The sequence below is a fragment of the Rhinatrema bivittatum genome, chromosome 3 (assembly GCF_901001135.1).
Source record: "Rhinatrema bivittatum chromosome 3, aRhiBiv1.1, whole genome shotgun sequence".
Taxonomy (NCBI): Eukaryota; Metazoa; Chordata; class Amphibia; order Gymnophiona; family Rhinatrematidae; genus Rhinatrema; species Rhinatrema bivittatum.
In genome coordinates this window covers 104,661,424-104,679,886 of record NC_042617.1, presented here as the reverse complement: position 1 = coordinate 104,679,886, position 18,463 = coordinate 104,661,424, and the positions used below count along the sequence as shown (strand labels likewise).

The following is an 18,463-nucleotide window of genomic DNA, read 5'->3' as shown; positions in this document are numbered from 1 at the left end:
GTATAAAAAAACCTTAAATAAATAAATAAATATTGTCTCCCTAAGGAAATATTGGGAAGAAAACGTCATATTCCCTGATTTCTGGCAAAGCCAGAAAATGATAGAAAAGTTTGTTTTCAGTCTGCTTTGAAGAATTTGTAGGCATAGAATATTTTCATGTAAATAAATCAAGTTGTGCTGATATTATAGATAGTTCTATCACGCTGAAGAGCACTTTTGTAAATGTAATTTCCCATAAACAACTCTGTTTTTGTTTATTGTTTTTCCATAGAAAGCATATTACTATTTGACAAAAGCAGCCAACAGTGGAAGTCCAAATGCGTTGGCCCTTCTGGGAAAGGTAAAAAAAAATAAATTTTCTTACTCAGTGAATTTTATACATTTTGTTATTCTAATAATTAATTTGAAAAAAAGGCATTGTTTCAAAAGCTTGGGCATAACAGAGTTTCCAGTGAATGCACACATGACTATAGATAATATTGGGGTACATATTGAAAAGCTGTTTAGACGGATAACAGTAAAGTTATCTGATAAATGGCTTAGCCGCATTTTAAAATGCTTACTCAGCTAAATTCTAGCAGAATAAATCATTATCCAGCTAGAATTTAGCCAGGTGAGTTGGGGGCGTTCCTGGGGTGGGAGGTAGGCATTTCGGGGAGCGGCTGAGTTAGCTGCAGCGCTGAATATCCCAGTTAGGTTAGCTGGATATGGGTATCCGGCTAACTTAACTAGCTGCTTAGTGGCTGAATATTTACCCCAATGTGTTTTATTTCATATACTGTATACTAGGGATGTGTACAAAACATATAGTTTGTTTTTTCTTTTGGGGGGAGGTGGGTTATTTGTATTTTAGTTTATATAATATATATATTTACATTTACATTTTATTAAATTTATGGATCTGCTATCACAATGAAGGTCTAGGCGATTTACAAAAGATACATGCATAAAAGAGGTACAAACATAAAATAAATAATAAAAAAAACATTCTTAAAACATGAAGGTCAGAATAAAAAAATAAAAAAAAACAAGTTTAAACAAAAGGTTTTTAAAAGAGTTCTAAAATTTTTTACGAAATCACATTGTCAAATTTCTAAGGGAAGTGAGTTCCAAAATTCCAGGCCTGCCACAGAAAACAAACAATCACACGTGATGTGTAAGCATGCAAGCATGCAAATTTTGGTGAAGGAACTTCTAGGAGGCCTCACTGTGTGGAGCATTAGGACCAGGATGGTTGATAGAATTTCCATAATGCACTTGCCCAAGGGCATGAATCGTCATTGATGAGCTTGTATATGGTCACACCAAGTTTAAATTTAATTCTTTCAGGAATGGATAACCATTGTAGATCAATCAGAGTAGATGTTATATGATCTGAAAGCTTTGTTCCTGATATGAGTCGTGCTTCTGAATTTAAGAGTAATTGGATGGGCCGTAGAGTAGAATAGGGGCAACCAATATAGAGAGTATTGCAATAATCAATTATTGGAAAAATAGAGGCCTGAAGAACAATTCTGAATTCTGAAGGAAATAAAAGTTTTTTGAGTCCAGAAAGCATGTGGAGTCTTAAAAAACCTTGTCTGAGTACATGTTTGACTTGAGGCTTAAAAGACAGAGTACTGTCTAATAAGACTCCTATTTAACCTGATTGTTTATTTCAAATGAGGACGAGTTTATGCATTTAGTCGATTCTGAAAATGGAGAGTAAGGGCTTGATAGTGATAAAATTCAGTTTTTGACATATTTAGACACAACTTATTGTGTTCCAGCCATGATTTTATTTATTTATTTATTTGTATATATATATATATATATATATATATATATACCGACATTCGATCTGAGATATCACATCGGTTTACATTCAGGTACTGTAGATATTTCCCTATCCCCAATCTAAGTTTTGTACCTGAGGTAAAGGAGGGTAAAGTGACTTGCCTAAGGTCACAAGGTGCGACAGCGGGACTTGAACCCTGGTCTCCTGGTTCATAACCCACTGCTCTAACCATGTTTACATGATTCTGTGTATCAATCCATGAGGAACGAATAATAAATAATAAACTGAATGTCATCAGCGTACAATTTGTAAGAATCTGTCAGATTGCATAACATTTTGCAGAGGGGCGCTAGATATTGTTCATTTTGGTTCAGTTCATTTGCCAAACCAAATTAAACATTATATGCTGCAATTCCCTATTTATGGGATTATCGCATTCCCGCCAACTTTTACAGAATTCAGCCACGCGAGTGATTTTTAAAGCCCCTAAAACTCATATTACCCCTATGTTAAAGGAGCTTCACTGACTGCCAGTTCAGTAAAGAATTAAACTTAAAATCATCACTTTAATTTTTAAGTCACAACTGGCTACAGCCCCTTCGTATTTAAGTAATTTAGTTACTGTCTATGTGCCTAGGTGAGCTTTACGATCTGGACATCTAAACCTACTGGAGATCCCTGGGGTTAAAGAGGCCCTTTTAGATCCAAGATGGCGGCACGATAGGAGCTGGCACCGCGTAGCTCTTTATTTTCTCTCTGAAAAATTGCCTTAAACCTCTTTAATATGCCACCTAAGAGGAAGGGGAAAGTCAGGGTGTACCCCTCGACTCCCCCACCAACTTCGGTAGCTTATCAGGAGATTACCCAGTTCCTTACCTCCTCTACCACAGCTCTTCCAGGAGTCGAGGAGCCCTTGGAGCAGTTCCGGCAGAGAGAAGAATCTGCTCTGGAGGAGACTAGCCTGAGTCCCGAACTAAGGACAGCACCGAAACAGGGAACGGGGCAGCTGTTTCAACCCGGCGCGTCGAAGGGAGGAACTCCTTCCGGGTCGCAGGCAGAGATGCCAACGTTGACTGCAGTGCTCTCAGCACCGACTACCAGCTCAGTTGCTCCGGGAGAAGTGAGCCTCACCGCGGGAATATCTGAAATCAGACAGGGAGAAGGGGTCGCTGGGGTAAGTCCTGTGGATATTTTCCTGCCACTACCACAGGTAACCCCCCAAGTTGTTATACCCCTAAAAATCCCAGAACGCCCCAAGACTGTGACCAATGCTGCGTTATAGGACTTGATGGTGGAAGTAGCAACTGTAGAAATCAAGCAAGCGAAAAAGTGGAATTGTTGGCATCTCAAGGCACCCAAAATTCGCTTGAATTTCAACAGAAACTTGATTTAGTGTCAAAGAAAGTGGAGAAATTGGAAGAAAAAGAGCAAGAAAATGTTAAGTTTAAAGCTGCAGTTGCAAAAGATAATCAATTTATTGCAAGAAGAATAGAAACATTAGAAAAAGCCTCCAGACATCTAAATATAAGGATATTAAATTTTCCTCGAGTTTTGGGAGAAAATCCATATATCTCCTTGAAGAGGTTTCTGAAGGAAGTTCTTTGTTTTGAAGAAGAAAATTTACCTGCTATAAATAAATGTTTCTTTTTACCTAAAGCAACTTCTACAGCTAACAGAGTAAATATACAAGGGAATTTAACCGAATTTCTAGAAAATTCAGCAGCAGAAGTAATAGATAGGGCCACGTTACTGGTCATTCAGTTAATAATGAAAAATATTTCAGGAAATTTCCCACTGTTTTTCATTGCGAAAATGTAAAAATCTTCCCTGATTTGTCTCCTATTACCCAGGGAAGGTGTAGGGAGTTTTTAACCCTTCGCCAACAGGCTATTACTTTGGGTTATATCTTTAAATTAAAGTTTCCTTGCAAATGTATCTTAAAGAAAGGAGTAGAGATCAACATATTTTTCACTTTTCAGCAATTAAGTAATTTTCTTGGTTAAAAACCCCCCTCACATCTACCCCTAGTAATACGTAAGAGTGGTTGTTAGATGCCGACCTTTTTCTTAAAGAAATTTTGGTTTCCTTATTGACTCTCCATAATATCGGATCCTAAGAATTTGTGGAAACACACTGTATATTGATTTATAAATTTTAAGATCGATGGAATAGTAATATTATTTCCTGTAAAGTTTATTGTTGGATGATTATGGTGCTTTTATTATTCCATTCTATCTGTTTTTCTGTATTTGCAAAATTTATGGTTTTGTAAAATTTAAAATTGATAAATAAAGAATTAAAAAAAATAAATAAAAAGAGGCCCTTTTACAGGTGACTCATAACCGAGCCTTGTCTGTTGTTGACCCAGGGCTGTGGAACTTGTTACCAGGCGAGCTTCAGCTTCTTACTGATTTTTAGAAAGAAACTAAAGAGTTTATTATTTATTGAGGCTTTTCCATGAACACTTTGTATAATGTTTATGAATAATTTTAATTGTTATATGTTTTACTTTTGGGTTGGCAAACAAAAAGCATGGACTAAAGAAATCACTCATTGCTTTTTGGTTTGTCATGTACGCATTACAATTGCATTTTAATGTTCTATTGTAATCCAATGAGCATAACAATGTTACTATCAGCAGGCTAGAAATATGGTAAATAAATAAATTTTAAAAAATAAACAAACCCCCAAACAAGTCATCCCCAGACCCCCTATCACTTCCACATGTTCTGGGAGCCTTCTGGGCCCCTCTACTCCCCTCTGAACCCTGTCAATAATAGGGGGCCAGGGCTGAGGCTGGAGCCTCCCTAACCTTGGCTGAAGCCCAGCCAGTGCCTTCCCAGCCCACCCTGTCCCTCATAAAGACGTTGAAGCCAGGCTATGGCTTCTCCTGACTCCCGTTACCTCTTCCATGAGAATCTTCATCCTCCAAAGGGGCAAGAGCGATCCCCAGAATTTCCTGCCTTGTTGGCAGGACATTTTCTCTTTAAAAATCTTGCTGGCCATCTCTAAGACTGATGCCAAGTTAACATCAACAAAATTGTGCCAGATTCAGGGTGGACTGGTGCCATTTTATTGTATAGCTGTACAACCCATACAAACATATGGCCTTATAGCAAAATGATGCAGAGTAACCCCAAGCCTGTTACCATTTTGTTGACATAAACTTGGCACTAGTCTCAGGGCCAGCTAGCCTCATTTTTAAAGAGCAAGCTGACAGGGCAGGGCAATGGGGATTGTTCCTGCCTCTTTGGAGGGTTAAGGCTCCAATAGAAGAAGTACATAAGAACATAAAAAATTGCCATGCTGAGTCAGACCAAGGGTCCATCAAGCCCAACATCCTGTTTCCAACAGAGGCCAAACCAGGCCACAAGAACCTGGCAATTATCCAAACACTAAGAAGATTCCATGCTACTGATGCAATTAATAGCAGTGGCTATTCCCTAAGTAAACTTGATTAATAGCCGTTAATGGACTTTTCCTCCAAGAACTTATCCAAACCTTTTTTGAACCCAGCTACACTAACTGCACTAACCATATCCTCTGGCAACAAATTCCAGAGTTTTGTTGTGCGTTGAGTGAAAAATAATTTTCTCCAATTAGTCTTAAATGTGCTACTTGCTAACTTCATGGAATGCCCCCTAGTCCTTCTATTATTCGAAAGTGTAAATAACCGAGTCACATCTACTCTTTCAAGACCTCTCATGATCTTAAAGACCTCTATCATATCCCCCCTCAGCCGTCTCTTCTCCAAGCTGAACAACCCTAACCTCTTCAGCTTTTTCTCATAGGGGAGCTGTTCCATCCCCTTTATCATTTTGGTTGCCCTTCTCTGTACCTTCTCCATCGCAACTATATCTTTTTTGAGATGCGGCGATCAGAATTGTACAAAGTATTCCAGGTGCGGTCTCACCATAGAGCGATATGGAGGCATTATGGCATTTTCCGTTTCATTAACCATTCCCTTCCTAATAATTCCTAACATTCTGTTTGCTTTTTTGACTGCTGCAGCACCCTGAGCTGACAATTTTAAAGTATTATCCACTATGATGCCTAGATCTTTTTCCTGGGTGGTAGCTCCTAATATGGAACCTAACATCGTGTAACTACAGCAAGGGTTATTTTTCCCTATATGCAACACCTTGCACTTTTCCACATTAAATTTCATCTGCCATTTGGATGCCCAGTCTTCCAGTCTTGCAAGGTCCTCCTGTAATGTATCAGTCTGCTTGTGATTTAACTACTCTGAATAGTTTTATATCATCCGCAAATTTGATAACCTCACTCGTCATTTTCCTTTCCAGATAATTTATATATATATATTGAAAAGTACCGGTCCAAGGACAGATCCCTGAGGCACTCCACTTTTTACCCTTTTCCACTGAGAAAATTGACCATTTAATCCTACTCTCTGTTTCCTGTCTTTTAACCAGTTTGTAATCCACGAAAGGACATCGCCTCCTATCCCATGACTTTTTAGTTTTCGTAGAAGCCTCTCATTAGGGACTTTGTCAAACGCCTTCTGAAAATCCAAATACACTACATCTACCGGTTCACCTTTATCCACATGTTTATTAACCTCTTCAAAAAAATGAAGTAGGTTTGTTAGGCAAGACTTCCCTTGGGTAAATTCATGTTGACTGTGTTCCATTAAATCATGTCTTTCTATATGCTCTACGATTTTGATCTTGAGAATAGTTTCCACTATTTTTCCCGCCACTGAAGTCAGGCTCACTGGTCTATAGTTACCCGGATCGCCCCTGAAGCCTTTTTTAAATATTGGGGTTATATTGGCCACCCTCCAGTCTTCAAGTACAATGGATGATTTTAATGATAGGTTACAAATTTTAACTAATATATCAGAAATTTCTTTTTTTAGTTCCTTCAGTACCCTAGGATGCATACTATCTGGTCCAGGAGATTTGCAACTCTTTAGTTTGTCAATCTGGCCTACTACATCTTCCAGGTTCACAGTGATTTCGTTCAGTTCGTCTGACTCATCACCCCTTGAAAACCATCTCCGGATCTGGTATCTCTCCAACATCCTCATTAGTAAACACGGAAGCAAAGAATTAATTTAGTCTTTCTGCAATTGCCTTATCTGAAGGGCCAGGGGAGGCTTCAGCCCTGGCTTTGACTTCTTTGCAGGGGGTGGGGGTACTGAGGAGCCTGGAGAGGCCCTGGCTAGGCTTGGGGAGGCTCAGGCTGCAGAAGGAGTGGATTGAGTAGACAGGCTAAGGGAGATCCGCTGGACCTGAGGAAGTGGTTGGTGACCTGGGGAGTCCCCTTTTCATTATTTTTTAATTTTTAATTTGTTTTTGAATGAACCCAAAATTTTTTAGATATTTTCAGCCAAGTCTATTTTCAGTTTGTTCTATTCAGAACGAGCCAAAAATAGACTTTCTTGTTTCAAAAATACACATTTGTCAAAAAACAAATGCACATTACTAATACAGGTATATGATGAATACTGTATGTATGTTGTATGTCAAATGTGATGGGATCACCTCCTGATCTCTATAAATCCTCCTTCCTCTTCTCACCAGACATGGTCAAGGAATATTACTGACAGGTTGCTAGTTAAAGGATATGAAACACAGATATTTTCTCATTTAGTGCAGGGTTTATTCCTAACATAAAAGATAGCAGAATCTCTTCATCTTCATTAACCTAAATGTAACCACCTTATCCTTCCAAGCACTCAGTCTAGGAGAGGGGTGAGTAGAAACAACTAAAACCTTCAATAACAAAAAATTTCTTCAGGGTTCTTCAAAATTGTAGTTGGCTGCAAGTTTTTCATTGAGGAAAATGAAAAATAACCACAATAAAGTATGGTTTTGGTAATCAGCAACAATGATACTGACTCGGTTATAGTTTCAATAAAATGTTTTTTTGAAACAGCTAAATAAAATGGTTTTGAATCTTTGCTCACACACATTTATGTGTAAATACAATTTAGGCCAAATTTTCAAAGGCCCGTGCATGCAAAAATTGGGATTTACGCATGTGGTTGAGCCATGTGCGCTGCGTGCATTTTAAAACAGACCCAGCCACGTGCATAAAGCCCGATACACACACAAGTGCTGGGTTTCTCCGAAGGGGTGGGCGGGGAGGGGTGGGGCAGGCCGGGACAGCGCCATTTTGTGCTGTTCTGATGACCTGCCAGCGCGCGCATGTTATAAAATCTATGTGCGCTCACCGGGAAACGCATGCACATGGACACGCGCACACTCCTTTTAAAATCTACCCCTAGCTTGTTGTTGCCCAGGTAGAGTGTCCATCAAGCTAGGTGGAGAGAACATTGCCCAAATCTCATCTTGGAGTGAGTTTCCTTACTCCGAAGGCCATCAAATCTTCACAAGAGACCACTGTTCTGTTCGTACATCTCACGTTGAATGTCAAAGTGGCCCCCAACCCCCTACACTCATACCTAATCCCCACCTCGAGTTACTAGGTGGGCCTCTCTTAGGGATACAAATAGTTGTGTAGGGAAGAGACACTATAGCAAGGCGCTCTCTCTCTCTCTCTCTCTCTCTCTCTCTCTCTCTCTCTCTCTCAAGAGGCTGTACGGAAACATCGTGAACCGCGATAATTTGTTGGTTTGTTTTATCGCGCACGAAGATGTTTTCGCGATTCGCGAATACATTTGCGCAAATCGCGAAAACATCGCGGTACGCGAAGTTTCCCCGCTGCACAAAAAAAGCCTCATTTGCATGGGAAACGCCCCTTAATGCGTTACCAATGCGATATTGGAAAATGAGGCCCTAAGTTATGTAACCTCATATACCATGCATGTTTTTTTAACTAGTGCAATAAATTGAAATTACAATAACATGTCCTTGCCAAATATTATTTAACGCAAATGCAGTTAATTTTCACAGCATAAGCATGAAATTTCTCTGCTTATTTACAAAAGTTTTTACATTTATTTATTTATTTATTTTTATATACCGACATTAAACATGGGTATCACATCGGTTTACTTGATAACTTTTGTGATAATGTGACGGCGGTCATATTATCTTACATTGTAACGTTATAAATAACACAACTATGTATTGATTTAACAGCTGTAACATTATAAACATTGATTAACAAATGTTAATACATTTCTTAACATTGTCTTTAACTTAGCTGAATGTTTGTGTTGAAGTATGTTTTTGTTTGAGATATTATGAGGTCTCTTGGTGCGTTGTGAGATCTCTTGGAGGGAGTAGGGATGGATCTAAGTAGTGTGGGTTAATTGTTGTTGGGATAGGCTTTTCAGAAGAGCCAGGTTTTTAGAGCTGTCTTGAAGTTCTGTGGAGAGGGTTCAGTTCGGAGTTTTGTTGGTAGTTTGTTCCACAGAGCGGGGCCTGCTATTGAAATTGCACGTTCTCACGTTGAAGTGAGATATGCCTGTTTGATGGAAGGGATTAAGAGTAGTCGAGTGCTTTTAGATGATAGATTTCATTGAGAGGTGTGTGGATGAAGGGTGTCCTTAAACCAGTCAGTCTTGGATGTTCCATGTGGGGGGATGGTTGCAGATGTGTAGGATTTCAGTTTTTGTGTGGTTAAGAGTGAGTGATTATTGTGCTAGGAGTTTTTTTATTCATGATATTTCACACTGGAGTGACCCATGATATTATGCAGCAATTTTTCACAAAACTTTACTGGAAAAAATTGCCCTAAAATGCTACAGGAGTACATCTGTTTGAAATGCTGTTTTTTTTACAGTCTAGCAGACTGTAAAAAAATCTGCAGGTAGGAGCAAATTTGTGCTAAAAGACTCATAAACAGAAGTGAAAAAAGGAAGAAATCCCAAATGGTTCCCTGGATCCATTTTTCTATGGTGGAAAACAGGGAACACTGTCACTAAGAGAGAAGACATACAAAATATAATGTTCAGAGTGGAATTTTGACTAATAAAAAAAAAGATCACTTTTAGAAAGGTTTCTCCTTAGATCCAAGTAATAATACAATCAAAATGTTTCAACAAGTCAGGCAACAGTTAAAAGAGAGAAAACTCTTAGGATTACTTTTGTATTATTTTTCTCTTTCATGGGTAGTGATAAATGTTCACATTTTTGAAAGTTCCTTCTGCCTTATCACTTCTGCAATTATAGACCTATTGATTGTGATCAGAAACCTGTTTTAACACCATCCTGGCTATACCGAACGATGGTATATAAAACTCGATAAATAAATAAATAAATAAATCTTAAGTGTGGTTAAGACATAAATAAATAAAATGACCTTTGAGGGTTGCAGAATCCAAGGTAGCATAGATTTCCCAGATTTAGATTATATCAACCAAATCTGACAATTTCTTGGATTTGGTTAATCAAAATTATTAGATCATGGGGGAGCGCTACATGTGGTGTACTTGGATTTTCGTTAAAACTTTTGGCATTGTCCAACATAGGAGACTCATAAATAAACTGAGCAGCCTAGGGGAGAGTTATAAAGTGGTTGACTTATTGGAATACCTGTTTGAGCAATAAACAAGAGAAGTTAGCTGTAAAGAGAGTTCATGCCAAGAAAAGAGGGATAATAAGTGGCGTGCCTAAGGAATTGGTCCTGGGGCCAGTTCTGTGCAGTAATTTTATACGTGATATTACAGAAGGGTTAGTAAGAAATACCTGTCTTTTTGCAGATGATATTAAGGTAGGCAATATAGTGGACACTCTAGATGGAATAGAAAAAATGAAGAGTAATCTAAGGAAGCTCAAGATGTGTTTAAGTATTTAGCAGCTAAGATTCAATACAAAAAATGTAAAGTCATGCATTTGGAGTACAGAAATCCAAGGGCACAGTACATAATGGGGTGAGATTTTGATGTGTACCAAACAGGACAGAGACCTGATTATATTTGATGATCTCAAAGTTGCAAAACAATATGACAAGACAGTGGACAGAGTCAGATAAACTATAGGGTACACAGAGAGAGATATCATCAGTAGAAAAAAGGAAGTGATAATGCTTTGGTATAAGCCATTGGTGAGACCTCATATAGGGGTAGATTTTCAAATAGCGCGATTTGGCGTACTTTTGTTCGCGCATCAGGCGCCAACAAAAGTACGCTGGATTTTAGTAGATACGCACGTAGCCGCTAAAATCCGGGATCGGCGCGCGCAAGGCTATCGATTCCTTATAGCCGGCGTGCGCCGAGTCGCGCAGCCTACCTCCATTCCCTCCGAGGCCGCTCCGAAATCGGATTTCGGAGCGGCCTCGGAGGGAACTTTCTTTTGCCCTCCCCTCACCTTCCCCTCCCTTCCCCTACCTAACCCATCCGCCCGGCCCTGTCTAAACCCCCCCCCTTACCTTTGTCGGGGGATTTACGCCTCCCAGAGGGAGACGTAAATCCCCGCGCGCCAGCGGGCCGCTAGCGCGCCGGGACGCGACCTGGGGGCAGGTCTGGAGGGCGCAGCCACGCCCCCAGACCGCCCCGGACCGTAACCACGCCCCCAGGCCCGCCCCCGAAACGCTACGTCCCGCCCCGAAAACGCCGCGCGGATCGGACACGCCCCCGACACGCCCCCGACACGCCCCCCTCGCCAAACCCCGGGACTTTCGCAAGTCCCGGGGTCTGCGTGCGCCGGTAGGCCTATTGAACATAGGCGCACCGGCGAGCAGGGCTCTGAAAATCCGCCCCATAGAGTATTGTGTCCAATTCTGAAGGCTGTACCTTCAAAAGGATATGGCGTACAGGCAAACCAGAGAAGTGAGCTCAAAATGGTACAAAGTTTGCACCAGTAGCCTTATGAAATGAGACTTAAAATCAAATTTTATATACCTTAGAGAACAGGAGAGAGAGGAGTGATACAATAGTCATTCAAATATCTGAGATTTAAATGGGGTAGATTTTAAAAGGTGCGCGTGCGCATCTATGTGCGCGCACACATGGACTTGCCGATTTTATAACATGCACACGCAGGTTATAAAATCTGGGAGCTGCACACAAATGCGTGCCGGATTTTATAATCCATGTGTGCGTGTGCAGGTGGTGCGCGCAGGGGGACTTAATTTTATAAAGGTATGAACGGCAACGAGATTGGGCCTCTCCCAGTTCCCATCCAGTCCAGTCCAATTAAGGAGCGGACTGGGAGAGAACTTCCCTAACCCCCTGCCTAACCTTCCTTCCCCTTCCCTTCTCCTCCCCACCCCCTAAATCTAACCTACCTTACCTTTTTGTTTTTTATTATTTTGTAAGTTGCTACTCCTCTGGAGCAGAAGCAACTTGCACACGCCAGCAGTCATCCGGCACGCGCTTCCCCGGCACAGCGGCAAATGGCTGCTATACTGGCCACCTCCAGCCCCTCCCCTCCATGCCCCCCTGGACTACCGCTCCCCACCCCCCCCCCCCCCCGGACTGCCCCTTGCTCTGGGCCCGGCACTTCGGTGTGTAACGGGGGTTACGTGCATGGCCAGGCCCCTTTGAAAATGCATATGGCATGCGCAAGGTCCAGCCACGCGCGTAACCCTGTTTTTTACTCACATGGCCCATTTAAAATTCACCCGATAGTGTACAAGAAGCAAATATTTTTCAATAGAAAGGACGTTCTGGAACAACAGGTCATAATATGAGGTTTAAAGACTAAGAAGTAACATTAGAAAATATTTTTTCACAGAAAAAGTGTAGGATGCATGGAACAGTCTCCTAGTGGAAGTGGTGGTCGAGAAACAATAACAGCATTCCTGATAGCCTGGGATAAGCACAGAAGATCTCTATTTGCAAAAGAGTGAAGAAAAAGTGATGGATCAACTAGGGCAGGCAACTCCAGTCCTGGAGTGCCAGAAATGGTCTAGTTTTCAGGACATCTATAATGAATATGCATAAGATATATTTGCATATAATGGAGACCGTGCATGTAAATATATCTCATTCAAATTCATCATGGATATCCTGAAAACCATACCTATTTGTGGCACTCAATAGCATGAATTGCCTAATTCTGGTATAGTGCAAGAAATGAGCTGGGTAGGCCAGATGAGCCTTATGGATTTAATATACTGTCATATTCTATGTCTCTATATAAAGCTCATGACCAGGTACATAGCTTTTATTCAAAATAAATATTAAAATTAAAGAAATAGTTTCCTTATAGAGAAAAAGAAAGGAGGCTTAATAAAACTATCAACAAAGTGAGAAATATATGTTGATATATACTGATATTAATGCAAGGAGTTGTGTTGCTTCAATCCACTACAATAATATGTCCTTTTTATGTTATACAGATGCATTTAAAAGGAAATGCTGTTGTCCGACAGAATAATTCTGCTGCCATTAGATACTTCACAATGGCAGCTGACAGGGTAGGAATAAAAAAATATATTATAACATGAGAGAAGTTTAGTTTCTAAAGTTTAGGTAATTAATACCAAGAAAATATTTATGACAAGTACTCCTGTCACATTGGAATGAAACTTGCTTTATAATATGGTACATTTTTTATTTCAGAATGAGCTGGGTTCATTTCTGTATAGCTTGTTTAATTTATATACAGCATTTTTAAAGTTTCAAATATTAGATCAGTGAATATACGCTTTTGTTAAACTTTGATTTAGGATTTTGAATGCTTTTCAAAAAATGTCTGTGAATCTTTCCTGCAGTGGGTCAAAATCAAATACCTAGTAGAGATAAATCTTATTGTATAAGAAATATATAAGCAGATTACATAGGTACTATCCTTTATCTTTTGATTATGCCAGTTCTTATAATAGCGATGATAAAGTAGTAAGACATTACAGGAAATACTGATCAGCCAATGGGTTGGGCAACAGTGGTGCTGGCTAGATGTGAAACTGGTACAGAAGAGGCAACAGGCAAAACTAGCTGTGGAGCGCCCACCTCCTTAAAGGCATAGGTGTTCTCAGGTTGATGGCATTAAAATAGCTGCCAGCCTATGTGCCCCTGCACCTTTAAGGAGGTGGATTTAGATGTTCCTCTTTAATGGAGCCAGAACATCTCCTCTTTATCTCCAGCTACATGGTTCATTGATGAGCTGTTTGAACAGTGTGGGTGCAGAATGAAGAGAAGAGGTGCCAGCACCATGTAAGGTAGGGATTTGCATTCATTTGAAAGAAATGGGTAAAACACAATGAATGAGACCAATATCATTTCATTTGTGGACCCCAGAAATTAATGAAGGGTGCTCATGAATTAAACAAAAATTTTACTTTTATTAATTTATGTTTTCTATTTAAGTCTATTGCCCATTGAAAAGTGCTACAGTGAGACTAGTAAGTATAGCAACCAAGAAATTCCTGAGTGAAGTAGTAAGCTGGGACAGAGCCAAGGAGGGAGAAGAATGCAAGTGGACAGGACAGTGGGCCAATCAAGGTGAAGCTGCCCTGTTCCTGATAATATACCATGGGGGTCTTTCTACCACTCAGCCTTGCTGCCATACCCTAGACTCTACATATGAGGGGTCTTGCTGCTGCTCTGCCTAGCTGCCATGCCCCAGACTTACCATCTTGGGGGTCTTGCTGTCACTGCTTAGCTGCCATGCCCTAGATGTACCACCTTGAGGGTCATGGTGCCATTATGCATAGCTACCATGCTCCTGATGCTACACCTTTGGGGTTTTGATGCCTTCTTCTTGTATTCTGCTTAGATCTCAGTCTAGTTCTTCCACTCTACTTCTTTCTTGTTTATGCTGGGGTACTTCGTCCTCAAAATAAAATGTGAACAAAAGAAAAAATTACAAGTTTCTCCTCATACCACATCTCTTTTCTTGTTCTAACACATAGCACAGTAAACGATGAAAGAAAAAGACCCATGTGGTCCATCCAGTTGCCAAGCAAGTTTACTTTTATTTTATTTTGTTTTGTTTAGTCTTTTAATTGCTTAAGGTAGTAACTACCTTTCTGTGCAATTAACCCAATTAACAGTTAACCCTTTCCTTCATTCTATACTTTAGCCACATGTTCAACTATAGAATATGGAAAATCTTTCTTAATAAAGCAAACCTCACAAATTACCAGGAAAGCCATACTGATGAGAAACCATTGTCATGTTTTGATTGTGGCAAAAGTTTCAATTGGAAAGCAAATTTCACAAGAAATCCAAAATTCCATCCAGCAACAAGATCAATTTCAAGTAGTGAATGTTCTAAAAGCTTATGTCACAAAAATGATATTGAAGACAGATCATTCTCCTGTACTAATCTGACTAGTGGCAATTACTGCAAATGAAGACAGACATCTATCATGCCCTTTTACCTTGCTGTTATAACCCTTATCTTATACTTTAGGAGTCTTGCTGCCATACCCAGAATTTGCACCTTGAGGGTCTTGCTGTCACTTTATCTTGTTGTCATACCCCTGACTCTCCACCTTTCGGTATTCTTGCCGCTTTGAAGGGGTACTTTGCACCTCTCATGGTGCCTTGGTGTGTTGATACTATTCTTCATGCTATTTTATCCCTGTTGGAACCTCGACGTGGGTTGTGGACCCTTGGCCTGAGTTGGGATTGACACTACCTGGGAGGAAGACCAACCACAGGTTCCCAACATCAGGAGGTGAGGCTGACAGATGACAGGGGCCGATTGGCTGATGCTTCACCACTACCAACCCCATTCCTCGCAGGTTGAGCCCTTGGGTTCAGGGGGCTGGCTGGACTTGGGTGGGCCCCTGTGATGAGGCTCCAATGAGTGACGATCCGAAGTCCTGGGCTGGCAGCGAGCAAAAGGTGTGTGGTCCGATCTGAAGTCCAGGGCAGGCGGCGAGCAAGAGGCGTGCGGTCCGGTCCGAAGTCAAAGCCAGGAAGATCCGTCCGAGGGAGAAGGAGTACGAGCTGGAACAGGACGGAAGGGCAGGAGCAAGTACTAAGAAGATGGGAACAGGAACTTGGGAAACTAGAACAGAAACTTGGAAGAGAGGAACGCAGGAACAAGCACAGCACCAAAAAGCACACTCAGAGCGCACTTCTTGCCAAGTCTCCAGAGGGATGCCAGCAGAGGGTTTTTAAAGGGCAGAGCCCTGACGTCACCGGGGAGGGCTGGCGGCATCTTAATGCCACGGGCCCTTTAAATCTTTGCCGAAGGCGAGCGCACGCCTAAGGTAGGAAGTTGGCCGGGGGTGGCACTGGTGGCATCCTGCATGCCAGCAGGCCTGCGCCAGCAGCAAAGGAGGCCCTCCGGCCTCGGGGAATGGCACTGGAGCAGGGCTTGGCCCGGGCCATGAGTATAACAGTACCCCCCCCCCTTCTAGGCCCCTCTCCAGGGGTTTTGGCTTCTTGGGATGAGAAGCGTGGAATTGTAGAAGTAGATTTTTATCCAGGATGTTGGTGGTGAGTTCCCAGGAATTTTCCTCTGGGCCAAAACCCTCCCAAGCGAGAAGATATTCCCATCTATGGCCTCACTTCCTTATATCCAGTACATCACGAACTTGGTAGGTAGCATCGTCGTCAGAGGCTATTGGCCGTGGTTCAGGTTGTTTCCAGGTGGGCCAGGAGAGCATCAAGGGTTTCAGGAGTGGGACGTGAAAGGAGTTATGGATCTGTGTTATGCGTACCGCCCACGGCAGCTCCGCAGTGCGGCCCTCTCACCTTTTCAGACAGACTCCAGCTCCTGGCTCCTCTTTGCTGGTGGTGGTGGGCCACCAGCTCCGACCTCGGGTTCCCTCCGGTGCCTCTGGCCCTGCCCTCCTACCCAGTGTTGCTAGCCAAGATGTCCCTGTTCGTTGGACCTCTCTGCGTGGCCAGCGGAGAGACACCACCATCAGCGCCGTGCCCCTTCCTAGGCGCGCGCGCATCACTGATTCTTTTAAAGGGCCCACGGTGGGAACCTGGCCACGGACCCAGATGCTGACGTCAGACTCTTCAGCATATAAAAGCTCAGGCCTCGCTCCATAGCATTGCTTTTGCAACAGGTCTCCTTGTACGCCAAGTACTCGTTGCTGATCCTAGAATCATCTCATCGTTGTGTTCCTGTTTTCCTGTGGTTCCAGGTTCCTGTTCTCCTAGTTCCTGTTTCATCTATGTGTTGGACTGACTCTCTGGATTTGGCCTCCACTACACCTGACTACTCTTCAGCTTCTCTCCAGCCCCAGACCTCCGCTATGCCTGACTACTTTTCAGCTTCTCTCCAGCCTCAGACCTCCGCTACGCCTGACCACGCCTGCCTTCTCCGTGCTCTGACCACTGCCTTGATTTACTACGCCTGCCTTCTCCTTGCCCTGACCACTGCCTTGATTGACTACGCCTGCCTTCTCTGTGCTTTGAGTGACTACGCTACAGACTTTCCTGTGTCCAGAGTTCTACATTGCTTGCCAGAACTTCCACTCGCCGCCGGCTCTGATCCTAGCTTGTCAGTGACGCCCCACCTTGCCTATCCTCTGGACGAGGACTTTCAAGGCTTAGACCTTTTTTTGCTTGAGCACCTCCAGTTCCTCATTGTTCCTTTGGTGCCTGAGTTCCAGTACCGAATCCAGTCCAGGATAGGACTACGCCATCTACTGACTGCTGTCTCTGGGCTGAATCACCTTTCATCTTTAGCTAACCTTGAGGCCCATCTAAGTCCTGCTGGCCTCCGCACCCAAAGGTTCAACCCGAGGAGAATGAGGGCTGGTATAGGTGAAGCTCCAGTGGCCTCTAGCTTCAGCCCACTCCACCTGCTGACGGTGGGGACCCGTAGATCCTCGCCTACGGGTTGCGTCAACCCCACCTCAGTCCAAGGGTCCACCTCCGACGCAACAATCCGCAGTGATGGGGGCAGGCGAAGCTGGTAGGTGACAGGTCCCAAACGTCGGAGGACTGGGAATGGCCCAATATATCGTGGAGCAAGGCGCATGGATGGGAGTTTAAGGCAGATATTTTGAGTGCTGAGCCAGACCTTTTCACCTGGCCTGAACTGAGGCGCCGGTCTTCGGTGGGCATCCATCATCTTCTTGGCTCTGCGACTGGCCTCTTGTAGGAGCTGTTGGGTATCTTTCCAAAGGGTGTGTAGCTCCTGAGTTTTTAACTGAGCCGCTGGAGATGGTACCGTCAATGGTACTGGCAGCAGAGGAAGAGGCTGTCGGCCATATACAAGGTGAAAAGGGGATGTCTTAGTGGCTGAGGAGACATGAGAATTTAAAGCGAATTCTGCCCAGGGCAGGAGGGATGCCCAATCGTTCTGTCTTGTCCTTTTGCTTGTGGGTGATAGGCCGTAGTGAAGTCTAGCAAAATATTGAATTTTTTACACAGGGCGCTCCAAATCTTGGTTGTAAATTGCGTCCCGCGGTCTGAGACTAAATGCCGGGGGAGGCCATGGAGGCAGAAGATATGTTGGACAAAAAGCTGTACCAACTGTGGAGTGGAGGGAAGAGCGGGCAAGGCGACAAAATGTGCTATTTTGGAGAATCGGTCCATTATCGTCCAAATGACTGTTTTGCCATCAGAGGGTGGAAGGTCTACCACAAAATTCATGGCTATGTGCGACCACGTCTCCGTGGGCGCTGGAAGGGGTTGTAGTAGGCCCCAGGGTCGGCCTGTGAGAGCTTTTTGCGGGGCACAGACCGGGCCACCAGAAGAAGCGTGGTAGAGAAGCCAGGGTATGAGCTCTCCCAGGATGACCCGCAGTGCGGGCGTCATGGGTCCATTGCAGGACTGTGTTCCGGAGTCGGCGAGGGACGACCATCTTCCCCAAAGGAATGGTGGTGGTCGCGGAGAGGATGACCTGAGCTGGGTCTATGATATGGCGAGGGGGCTGTTCCACATCCTCT

At 42.9% G+C, this 18,463-nt stretch overlaps 1 protein-coding gene across 1 annotated transcript in view; it reads left to right on the top strand.

The window, feature by feature from the left end:
- The window catches only part of SEL1L2 (SEL1L2 adaptor subunit of ERAD E3 ligase), a 217,272-nt gene that overhangs the window by 106,133 nt on the left and 92,676 nt on the right, over window positions 1–18,463 (top strand). The window contains exons 9-10 of the mRNA XM_029596776.1: window positions 272–340; window positions 12,995–13,072. Coding sequence (XP_029452636.1) covers window positions 272–340; window positions 12,995–13,072 — 147 coding nt within the window. The remainder of the gene's footprint in view (window positions 1–271; window positions 341–12,994; window positions 13,073–18,463) is intronic.